Source organism: Netta rufina (genome assembly GCF_964035555.1).
Source record: "Netta rufina genome assembly, chromosome: 1".
Classification (NCBI taxonomy): domain Eukaryota; kingdom Metazoa; phylum Chordata; class Aves; order Anseriformes; family Anatidae; genus Netta; species Netta rufina.
This window is the reverse complement of record NC_140123.1, coordinates 86,402,186-86,414,215: the sequence shown is the minus strand read 5'-3', so window position 1 is coordinate 86,414,215 and position 12,030 is coordinate 86,402,186. Positions and strand designations below refer to the sequence as shown.

General features: G+C 45.5%; 1 protein-coding gene across 10 annotated transcripts in view; it reads left to right on the top strand.

Moving 5' to 3' along the window:
• Window positions 1-12,030, top strand: part of DMD (dystrophin) — a 1,234,381-nt gene that overhangs the window by 1,141,292 nt on the left and 81,059 nt on the right. For all 10 annotated transcript variants that reach the window (XM_084305928.1, XM_084305932.1, XM_084305933.1 and 7 more), the window contains one exon: window positions 11,628-11,689. In XM_084305928.1, the coding sequence (XP_084162054.1) occupies window positions 11,628-11,689 (62 nt within the window). The remainder of the gene's footprint in view (window positions 1-11,627; window positions 11,690-12,030) is intronic.

The window sequence follows — 12,030 nt, the reverse complement described above, 5'->3', positions numbered from 1 at the left end:
TACCACTGGAATATCCCGACACGTAATCTCCTAGCGTGATCTAGGTGGCTTTTTTTTTTTTTTTTTTTTTTTTTTTGGCAAAATGAGTATTTTCTCCTTGAGATAATATTTGCACAGAGCTCTTTTAGACAAATGTCCTGAATGAAGGAAAAACTTTTCTGTTTGTATGGTTTTAGTCATAAAAACAGAACTGATGAGAGTGTTAATAATACATATTTCATGGGATGCAAACAAAAAGTAGATTAATGAAAAGGGAATGCATGCTTCTCCTTTAATGTCTGTGGAAGGCTTTGGAAGAGATGGCTGCTTGCAAGTGGCCTCCACCACCAGGAATGCATGGTGATCAGTAGCTAGCATCACATTTTTGGGTCTCTGAGTGAAGGAGGCCTGCAAGATGGAGTTTGTTGCAGTTGAGACCTGTACATTGATGGGAAACAGCAGAGAAGTTCATGATCTGGGAAGTCAGCTACTGTGTTTGCAACATGATTTTATGCACGGAAAGAAAGATTTGGAGGTGAAAAGAGACTCAGTGAGCAAGAGAGTTTATGAAATCCTGCTTATTTTAATCCCCCAGGAGGCAAAACAGTCATTTATTTCTAACTGGGAATGCAAAGGAAAGTAAGAAATAGAGTTTGCCTTCATTGTTTTGTTTAATTTATCCTTATTAGTCTGCACTTTTTCACAACCTCACTTACTGAAATGATAGCCATTCATTTTGCCAATACAGATTCCTCCAACCAAGAACTTATGATGTATAATTACTATTTTTCAAGTCTTATTTGTAGATTGTCAAGATTAGCATGCAGTTTTGCTTGGCATAAGTTTTTTGCTGCTGAGAGAGTTTAAGTCTTTTTTTATAGGCTCCTTTTCTGGTTAGCTTTCCAGCAGCCTTACTGCAGGGTGGTTGTTTTATTTTTAATATTTTTATTTATCTATCGTTTTGTCAGCATTTTGCTTCTTGATCTTCCCATTCTTTTGACTACCCAGACCCCAGTTCATCTCCATCCCAGAAGAGTGGGGGTTATTCCATTCTTAATTTTCTTTACTTCTTGTGGTTTGGCATGGGAAGGAGAAAAGAGCTTTTGGTATTTCCAGGTGCTTGCCTGCAGAGCTCATAGCACTGGTGGAACTGGGATATGCTGTCCACTGCATCCAGTGGTACATGCAACCGTATGTACTCTCCTGACTGAAAGTCTTGCAATCTGCACCTCTGTTAGGATCATACACCTGGCAGTGAGCTGAATAAATGCTCTGCTACTGCTGGCTGTCTGCATTGCCACTTTCAGCTAAGAATTTTACCGTCTCCCAGTTAGCCTGTCCAAGATTTTAATAGGATGAAATTCATACATATATTTAATAAACCTAAAATGACAGGCATCCTATCATTCATCTCCTATCAACAGCACGCAGTGTGGCATGACAAAAGGCACACACAGACTGCTCCTAAGGCTCTGTGATGCTCATCTTGCAGAGTAGCAAGGACTTCTATTTAATCAGGTGTCTTTACTACAGCAAAAGCAGGCATAGCCCAAAGGAATTTCGTAAAGGAAGGCAGAGCTTGTGCCATTGTGTATTCGGTAGGAATACACATCCTCCTGTTACACAAAGGATACTTTCCATACTGTGCATTAAATTGCTGCAAGCTCTGTAACATTTACTACAGAAATAGTTTTATTAAAAAAAAAAAAACAAAAAAAAACAAACAAAAAAAAAACATTTTTCCTACTCTGTTTGATGCAAGAACACCTCAGAAGAACACGGCTGCCTTATGGTGTGAAGGATGATCCCTGTCTAAGAAAAAGCACTTACTCATCTCCCTTCATGCAGGACACAAACTGTTTCCCTCTGAATGGGAAGTGGCATGCTCCCTCCACAGCCCTCCCATGGTGCAGATAACTGATTATAACTATACATAGCAATGCATGTTTCACTGAGTGTTTAAATTACAGTGCAGCATTGGGGAAAACGAATGCAGAATTTCAAAACTATGTTCTTCATTGCATTTACAGTGTTTTAGTGTGCTTGCAGTGGTAATGTGTGAACAGACAAAAAAAAAAAAAAACAACCATCATCCAAACCAGTCTTCTCTTCTTGGCTTGTCTGAGAGGGCTATCAACAAACACAGAAGAAATCCTGGAGGTGTCAGCCCTTGGAGCATATTTAAGACAGATGATCCAGAAAAGTGTCATCGTGCCATCCCAAGTGATTCTTCGCATTTATTTATACCAAGAAAAAGAAAATAGGCTCAAACAGCGTAGCGGATTAGCCAGCCCAACACAGGGCACCACAATGTCTTCTTATATGCAAGGCAAACGCTTGCTAATCCAGTTCCCAGATAACTGAGAAATAGTAAAGCCACGCTTACAAGGAGCGCTACACGCTTCGCAGAACTAGAGAAAAAAACCTCAGTTGATAGGAAAATGCTGTATCTTTACTCTCAATGAAAGAAAAGCTAAAGAAATTAAGTGTTAATCTTACAAGCAAATTTAGGTCTGCCCTCCGATGTGCTTTAGGTGAGTCCCTACACATTTCTGTGTTCAGGTTTCCGTATCTGTCTGTAACATGGGGTACTGATGCTGATCTCCCTCATAAAACCTGTACAGATTTATACTTGAATAATACTATTTGAGAATCAGTTGTTTAATGTTCATATCATAATTTTTAAAGTTTGCATATCTGTGGCTCTTTCCTTATAGAAAAGTGACAGAATTCTGAGAATAACGTGTAAGGTTTGGCAAATGAGAACTCTCGAATGCACAGGTTCCATGAACATTTGGGCAGCAAGCAGTGCAGTCGTACTACCTGAAAATACATCTCATCTTTTCTTTTCTTGAGTTTTGGGGTACTAAGCCAGTCTCTAATTATTAAGAAGACACCTCCACCGAAAGCAGATTAACCCTCCTTTATTAGGGCGCTACAATTTCCCCTTAAGTGCTTGGTATTGGTAAATATTGAAGAGACAGAGACCTTGATCAGATATAGTCCAGCACAAGCCTACAGTGTAAGAAATAAACACTGTAATCCTTCTGATTAAGGTCTCTGTGTAGGTGTCCAAATCGACGGAATAGCCATTGGATAAGAAAAGCACCACAAGGAATTAAAATTCTGCTTACCCTGTAATCCTGTTTTATTTTCTACAGGAAGAAGTCTGTTTTTTATCAGATAAATGGCTCAAAATTAAGTACGGCATATAGATTTGCTTCAGTTAAAAATCCCAAGACAGTAATCATTTACGCTGCAAACAAAATATATTTTTATAATAAATTATGAGTAGTTTAAAACTAATTTGGAATAAGGGTGGTATTACTTGCTTACATTATAAAGCAAAAGTATAATTTTGAGGTCAATCAGAATTACTAAAAGCTCTTGTGGATTTGGAGAGAGCAATCAGAACTACATTAAATTGGTGTTGTTTTTTTATACATAAAATCAAATTATAAAGTCAATAGGCCTTAATCCTTTAATCTTTCAACATTCATGTTTTCTCCTGGATGTTCTTGAGTGGGTAATAGTTTGATTTGGGAGATCAAAGGGTTAATTTGCTTTTCAATTGAGGAATGACTCAGAGTTCCCCTTTATTGTTCAAAAAAAAAAAAAAAAAAAGTGGTGTGTGGGTGTAAGGTAGGGAAAAAAAGCCAAGAAAATGGATTCACTAATTGGGGTTTTCACCTGCTGTGAGTCTAATTGAATACAATACCTTATTTGTAACTCAAGGAGAAAGAAGATTATGCAAAGTATGAGAATTTCAGACTGGTTTTTAAATTCTTATTACTTGGCACTATTGTATGGGAAAGAAGACAAACGTGATAATAACAGCAGCAAGCTTCTGTTAAGGAAGACCAGGAAACTCCAGAAAACTAGAAAACTGAAAGAATGTGTATCGGGGGAGGAGGACAAGGTATTTCTTGAAAGAAAGCAAAATGCTTTTCCCATGAAACTGCAGGCTCCCAGCCACGGCTAGCCCTGCTGCATTAAGCAGGCTGCTCTTCTCTCAGTGTAATGGATCGTGAAGTCCCTCCCAGTCAATGTGCTAAAAACTGTATTTTAAAGACTTAGAGAGAGATCCCTCGCTTCTTAAAACTTAGCGGAAGATGGGAAAAGATGCGGTTGTTGATTTGAAACAACTGACAGCCTTTGGCCGGTTCACTTGCCTCAAAGCTAGTATATCTAATGCAACTTTTGATCCAATACATGACCCACTGCAGTGCGCAGGGAGTTTCTCACGGGGCCCGGTGAGCTTTAATGTGGTGCTCTGTCTGTCCACACAGAGATGAATCCTCTTTATCTTTCCTTGCTGCAGCAGCGTTGCAGATGCGAGATGAATGAAAACTGTGACTTAGACCTTTTGAAGCAAATTAGGTTGTGTAGAAACTGAGAAATTTACATTTCACTCCCTTAGGTTTCACAGTTGCCTTGGGCGGTTGGAGGGGTTGAACCTTGGGCATCCTGCTCTTGCAATGTTTCTAGGAAAGAGCATACGGGCTTCCCCTGAACTGCTTGTTGGGGTTTTCCTAAAAGCAGGTTGTCCAGATGCCTGGAGCCTTAGAGACAGCCCCTGATAGCCTGATGTTTAGGATAGATACCACCAAGTCATGTGCTTACTGACATCTGTACGTTTGGAAAGCAGTCCAAGGGTATTGATGTGGTATAGAAACTATGGGTGAGACAAGTTTTCCGTGCATCTAGGCCTGTGTCTTCCCAGTGTAAAAAGAGGGACCTTTTGTAGGTTTGGAAGGCACTTTTTTTGGGACACCTTTACCGCAAAGGTAGGTCTGCAAACCTGGGAAAACTACACAGGTGCATGAAGGACCTAGGTCTCCCCCAGCATTGCTTTCACGAAGGAAGGACGGGGAGATGTGAGAGGTGGGCGAGAGACTGGCTGTGCTGGTGTGAAATGCGGTGCTGTGAGGAGATCCTTGGCGTGTACCTACATGCCCAGTGCTCGGCCGGGCACAGCTGGGCCAGAGGGGTGCCCGGGGTGGCAGTCTGGGTCCGGGGAGAGAAATCACCCGGTGTCACCCACAAGCCCACTGCTTGGCACCGCACTGACCAACAGCTGCACGACGACATCCACGCCAAGCCCCCTTTCCAATCTGGCGCAGATTTTAGGGATATGTTTTAATGGGGGGATTCTTGGGGGGGGGGGGGGGAACGTTAACCCCAGATGCTCCTTCCCACCCCTAACGCTTCCCCCCTTTCCCCCCAGCCGCCCGCCGAGGCCCGCCCAGCGGCAGCCAGCCCCCTCCCGGCGGCGGGAAGCAGCAGCCCACACAGCGCCGGGGGCGGGCCGGGGCGGCTCTGCTGGGCTCGGCTGGGCTCGGCACGGTGGGGCAGAGCACGGCACAGGAGGGCTCGGCTCGGCACGGCACGGCACGGCACGGCACGGCGAGCGCCGCCCTCTCTTTGCCTCCCTCCCTCCCTCCCTCCTGGTGGTGGGTCGGCCGCAGTGGTGCTGGGCGGCGGGGCCGTGCGGCCGCGCTGTCGGTGGCTCCGGCGAGCAGCTGCCGCCATGAGGGAGCAGCGCAGAGGGTGAGGAGGAGCGGGGCGAGGCGGCAGGTGCCGGCGGGGCTGCGGGGGCAGGCGGCGGGCGAGCGGTCCCGGAGGAGGCGCGGCGGGGACCGCCGGGGTGCTCCGCTACGGGGGGCAGCGCGGAGCACCCCGCAGCCGGGCACGGGCACGGGGGAGTCCCAGGCTGGGAGCGGGGTTGGTGCTGGGGAAGCGTGGGAGCTGCGATCTCCTAGGGTTGAGGAGTTGGTTGTCCGAGCCGGGAGCCCGCCGTGAAATGGCTTTGGCAGGAGCGGGGAGGCTTTGTAAAGCAAACAGACAGCGGGCAGGCAGCAGCTGGAGGGGCAGGCTCTCGGCCGGCCCCAGCGGCTGAGCCGTAATCTTTGCCCGCGACGGAGCGCACAAAATAAATGTTTAACATCATCACCAGGGAGAAAGGGGAAAAAGAAAAAAAAAAAAAAAAAAAAAAGAGTTACTATTCAGTACTTGGCAGTTGATATTTGCCCTTCTCCTATTCGTTTCCAGTATCAGCAAGAAACTTAAATGTGCCTCGGTGCCTCCCTTCAGCAGGGAGATAAATCTGGCAAAAGCCAATAAAACATGCTGCAGTCAAATTCCTGCCGAAAAGACGCTGATCCTTGGCTTAAGCAGGAGTAATCTCCGTGCGCGGATCGGTAGGCTCCGGGTTTATGGGTGAAAACAGTGCTCCTTTGTAAGGCACAAAGGAGTGCCACCTTCTCACGCCGTTAATACTTCCCGTAGCAGCAACGTGTTTCACCCCGGGAATTAATGAAACGCTGTAAAAAGACAGCTATTAAGTCTTCCGTGCAATCACTGTCATCTACTGCTGAAAACAGTTTTAATTTTAACTGAGCGGTAGCATCTCCATGTACAAGCGCTTTGAATTGCGTCTCTGTTAGTTTAGGAACAGCCAAGCAACTGTATCGTGTTTGTTTTGGCTTTTTGACAGCAGTCATAAGGTAGTTGTAATAACCTTTTGCTGATCTTAAAGCCAAAAGGTGAGAGGCATTATAAATTGTGTTGACTGAAAGCAGATCAATTCAGTGCTTTGTAAAATAATACTTTAATTTCAGCTTGTTATTAAGTGTGTCTAACTATCTACTTATTGCCACCTGATGGAATTCCTTATTCTGTGCACATCTGTGCACTTGCACATCTAGTTCGTGTTGCATTTTCAAATAACGTGTGAGGGGGAGAAGCGCTGCAGAATTTGTACCAGTATCTGAGGTGAAGAGCAGCACAAGAGCTTAAAAAGGACTGTGCGGTTGCAGTCAAAAGTTCTAGACTCTGGAGCTTAGCAGTGAATAAGCATGAAAACCTGAATCATACGTATTACTGTAAAATAATAATAATAATAGGAGAAAGGATGTGATCAAGAGCAGTCAAAAAGGTCTGCGAAGGTTTCGGCGTGACCTGTGCAGAAGCGTTTCAATACGGGGCTGAAGGGGATTGTTCACCACCGCTCCTCCTGCTGCTGGTGTTGCTCAAATGCAATGTGAAATGAGGGAAGAGAAAATAACTGTATTTTGTCCAAACTGATCAAGTTGTAACAAGGGAACTGTAATTCAGTTAGCGTGGCACTTAGAATATCATCTCTTGATTTCAGGTTTTCAATCCTGTGTGTTATTAGCGCTCCTAACAATGATGAGAGACAAATCTCTGTGCTTTTGGCAAGAACAGAGGACTTTGCACTGGCATAGTGTGACAGAATTGCCCACATAAAAATTATCCTTGCTAATATAATATAATCATCCTTTAATGAAGTGGTCCTGCAGCTCCCAAAGGATGTATTAGGTGACGACTTTGCTTTCATCCCTCTGAATTACTGGTGTGTTTAGCGTGCCAGTCACACCAGCACCTAGGTGTCACCAGTAACCATCGCTGTTCTTCTCCTTTTGGGGCCTGCTGTTCATTTTCTTTCCACCTTTGCAGTGTAAGTCAGGTGAGAAAGAGGAAAACAAGCCACGTGAGCCCACTTAGATTTGTATTTGTTGCAAAATCTCTGTGATTTGAAAGATAGGGATTAATATAGGTGACTGGAATAAAGAGACAAAGTGGAGAACGTATCCTCTGAGTGTGTGCAATATTGCAAAAGTACTGCACATGTACACTGATGTCTTTTTGTGTCAGTAGTTCTTTGGAAAAGCTTCTTGTGCCCGTATTTCACCACATACTCTCACCCAGCTTCAACTGCTGTTGGTCAGGAGGGCTTGTGCTGCACTTTCCCTGTCCCTCTGCCTTGCTGGCTGTACAGGGCCTTGTTCACTGGAGTTTGAAACTCTGGCAGGCGTTTTGCTGCAGCTCTATTAAGGATGCTACAGCGTTCCCAAGCGTGGTTGAGGCTGCTGGAAACTGCTGAGCTGGCACTTCCCTACAGACGGTGCTCGCAGCGTAGGCAGGCACACAGGGCCTCCCCCGCCCAGCCCCGAGGCTCACCATTAAATGCCCTTTGGAAATGGTGAAGAGGCTTGAGAAGAGCAGCCTCGACGGAGCCTAACATTTCTTGGCGCACAGCGTGGCCGATAACCTCGGGAGCGGGGAGCACTCTCCTGAGAAGCCAGCAGCGAGCTGCTGTCGGCCGGAGCGAAGGAGGTGCTGCCTCTCTGACCCTGCCTGGGCACAGCCACTGAGGTCAGCCCCCCCAAAATGCAGCCTGGCGGGGCAAGAGGTGTCAGGACAGCTCCACAGCCTGGGTCTCCTGCAGGACAGGATTGCCAGGGTCCCACTGCGAGACCACTGACCAAGCCAGGCAGCTTCTGAGTCCCTTCTTCGTGGGCAGAGGCCGGAGCTGGGGCCTGCACCATCTGGCAGGTGCACCCCGCAGAAAGGAGTATTTCCTGTACGCTGCCGCTGAGTTTGCAGACAAAGCGAAGGGAGGGAGCAGAGGGGAAGTGTACCCACCCCGCGAGTTCAGCCCTAGCGACTCGTAGGTTGCAAGTTCGCAAGTGAGCGAAACCGCTCCTTGCAAAGCGTGCATCCGGGTGAAGTGCTCTGGCTAGTCGTGATATAAGGGCACTCTGTGTAGTGGTGTGGGGTAACTCATAGAAAAAATACACGAACACAATTGAAGTCCAATGTTTTGTGTTTTTTTTTTTTTTTTTTTTTTGTCAGGGAAATGTTACGTACAAGATCTCAGGAAAATCAGTTATTTCATCGGGCTTTTCAGGAAGATTAGTAAGTGTCATAAGCTTAAACCAGTCATGCTAAATTCACCTGATTAGGCTTTACCATAAAAATACTGGTAAAATACTCATCCAGGTAATGTTGACAAGTGATTAACTGTAATAGTTTCTGCATCTAAAATGTTTCTTTTGCTCTTCTATCCAGCACAGGCATGAGATTCCAGAGTCCTAAATAGATACACCTTTGCCAGATACCTGATGGCTTTAAAATATTTTAATGGGAATCTGTGCCTTTGAAAGCTCCCAGACTAAACAGCTATGGAGCCCCAAGTGGTCTTGTTTATCCACAGAACAATCTGGGGCTGCCAAACTGAATTCACTGTAAAAATTAGGCAGATTAGTTTCAGAGCTTTCTTGTAACTGCGTGCACGAGCTCTTTCTCTCCTCCATGTCTTTGCTACATGATTTGGCACAGAAGCCAAGCACTTGCTATGCAGGTATCTGAGAAGTACTTGCACAAATGGCATCTCAGATAATAAAGAGGTGTGGAAAACCATCATCACCAAAATTCCTGAGCTGTTTCCCCTCCGTCAGCCCCAGCTCCCAGCCTGAGGAACACGTTTGTTAGCAGTGCTGGAGTTTGTTCTGTAATAGCCCCCATCTGGGGTTACCTGCCCATCGGGAGGCAAGCTGAGGCTGTCAGGCTCATGCCTCGGGAGCTACTGATCTGGAACTAACAGTGGGCGCTAACAAACTGCAGTCACAGGTCTGTGGCTCTGAATGTTTATGTGCTTCTGCAGTCCGCTTACCTGAATCGTGAGATCTCTGTCTGTACAGAGTTATTTGGCAGTAAATGTGTTCCCTTGCTCTTTTCCTTTGGGCTGCTATTGTATAAGCAGAAGGGTATGGAAGCCAAGTTTCTGGGGGACTCAGTGTATAATGGAAACTGTTTCTTTTTGTCTTCAGAAATACGCTTTAACTATACCAAGCTATGCCAAAAGCTGCTGGTGCTGCAGAACCTCTGTGTACCAAATACGGTGGCAAATTTGGGACCTGGGACACAGTTGTCTTGGATCCACGGGTTTTCTCTTCAGGCTACCCCATGTCCATGGTTAAAAAAAAAAAAAAAAAAAGAAAACAGGGCGAGCTCAGATTGCTGAGTGCCATTGCAGCCCCCTCCCTTCTCAGCTCTTGTTCTTTCGCCGGAGCAAAGAACAAGACGGCGGCTGCAGCTCTGCCGTCCTCCTGGCTGTCTCACCACCTTCAGCCACCACAGGAATTAGGAAGGGGAGGGGATGCTGAGGCTGATGAGACGAGGCTTGTTTAAAAGCTTGTGCTCAGCTCAGGCAGTGCTATGCCTGCATTTTTCCTTATGCTTATTGCTTGTGAGCCCTTTCATTCTTTTGTGCAGTTACAGAGCAAAATGTGGGAATATTACATACTGAATAGACATTTCTGGACCAGTCAAGTGTTCACGTGGATCGAGTAAATAGCCTGTCTTCTAAGATCCAAGTGAAATCCTGCTAAGAAAACGTCTCATAAATTTCTTTTTCCCTTGAGTAGTGGTGGTGTTGAAATGTTTCGTTGAGATCTGCATCCTGTCTTAGCCTAGGGTATGCCTGTAGAGGTGTACTTTGGAACATCACTGCCCCAAAAAGAGCTCAAGGACAGTTTGCTCTCTAAAATAACATCATGACATCAGCTTTCCAGTGCATGGTTTGGTATACAGGGGCATTCAGCTTGCTTGCTGGGTTGTGATTCATTCTCTTGGAGCTGAGAGGTGTGTGCTCCACTAATTCCAAAGCACCGTGGATCAAACCCTGCTCTTCTGTGTGTTTTCTTCCAAACGATGTGTGTGTGTGCTGGACCCAGGATGCCTGCTTTTAAAGTACAGGAATTGGAAATGCAATTGCTACCAACTGTATGTGCTTTTCAGAATAGTTTTAAGAGTACTCGTGGTTGCCTTTCAGTGGGGCTGAATTCTGTGTGACCAAGACTTAACTGCCTATAGGATGGATAAGGAGAATTTTCCTTCGAGTTTTCCACATTGATGGATGCATGGTCACATTAACTATGCCAGCATTAAACAAACAAACAAACAAACAAACAAAAATTTAAAATGTGTAGCCTTAGGAGACATGAGTTGCTACTACACTCACTAGCACTTTGTGCAGTTGGCTTTCTCACTCTGCGTGTCTTGGCAACGCGTTGTGCTGCAAAGCTGGAGAGTGCGAGCTTCCATGCAGAGATCATCCCATTTACATTCTAGTCAGAGGGCCGGGATTCATAACCCTGATTTGGGCTCTCCCTGGTTTCCCAACAGCTCTGCCTCCCCAGACTTCACAGGGACCTCGAGGGCAAGGAGAGGGCCTGGGAACCGAGCAGCCTAACAGTGTGGTACCGAGAAGGAGATCTCCGTGCATGGGTGCAGCACATGGCCCAAGAAGCAGTGCCAGCTGGTGGGGATTTTGATGCAGATGTTTGGACTGCCATGGGTGATTGCAGCCATGGCACGTGGGCCGGCTCTGATGTAACACGTGGCAAGAGCAGAAAGGGCACGTAGGGTGCAAGGGGTCAAATATACCCCAGATCTCAACATCCAGTCAGCAGTTTCATAAATGCTTTAAGCCCTTTTAAACATCTGTCCTCTGGTAAGGGGAATGATCTGTATGAACTGAAGACTTTAAGAACTGGTGTGATTACAAGTTCCCCAACATGCTGTGGTATCTGAACACTCACAGTCCTTGTAATGTTAACAGCGCTTTAAATTTTGCTCCCTGAGCCCGTGCCTAAGTACAGCAGTCCAAGTTGACACCTGGTGTTGAACGAAGACACCCTGCTGCTGCTCAGGTTCCCTCCTGCAAGAGCTCAGGCTGCTGGTGGTGGTCTGGCACAGCACTGCAGTGTGCAACTGGGATCACATGCTGTGCAAGGAAAAGAGAAATTCCATTTTACTAACTTTCATGTTTTGTGTTGTAGCCATGAGACGCAAACGACCTGCTGGGATCATCCCAAAATGACTGAGCTCTACCAGTCTTTAGGTAAGACACTTCTACCATTTTTTTTTCCGCAGACACACGAATTGTTACAATAAAAATTTCCAGCAGTACTGAGACAAAATTATATTGAAGTGAGAGGCTGTGCTTTTATCAAGGTTAAATATTCTTCAAGAGAAAGGCCTAATTATTTCAAACATGGAGTGGAAGAATTAATATATCAATTAGCATGCTTGGAGTGTACACTGGATTTACTAAGTAATTTGGTTGCATTGTTGCAAACTTCGCAAAAGACTGGGACAGAAATGGAAAAAAAAAAAAGAAGAAGAAATCCTGTATCTTTTCACTGTCTAATCTATTTTACAAAAGGCAGATGAAAAATCAAA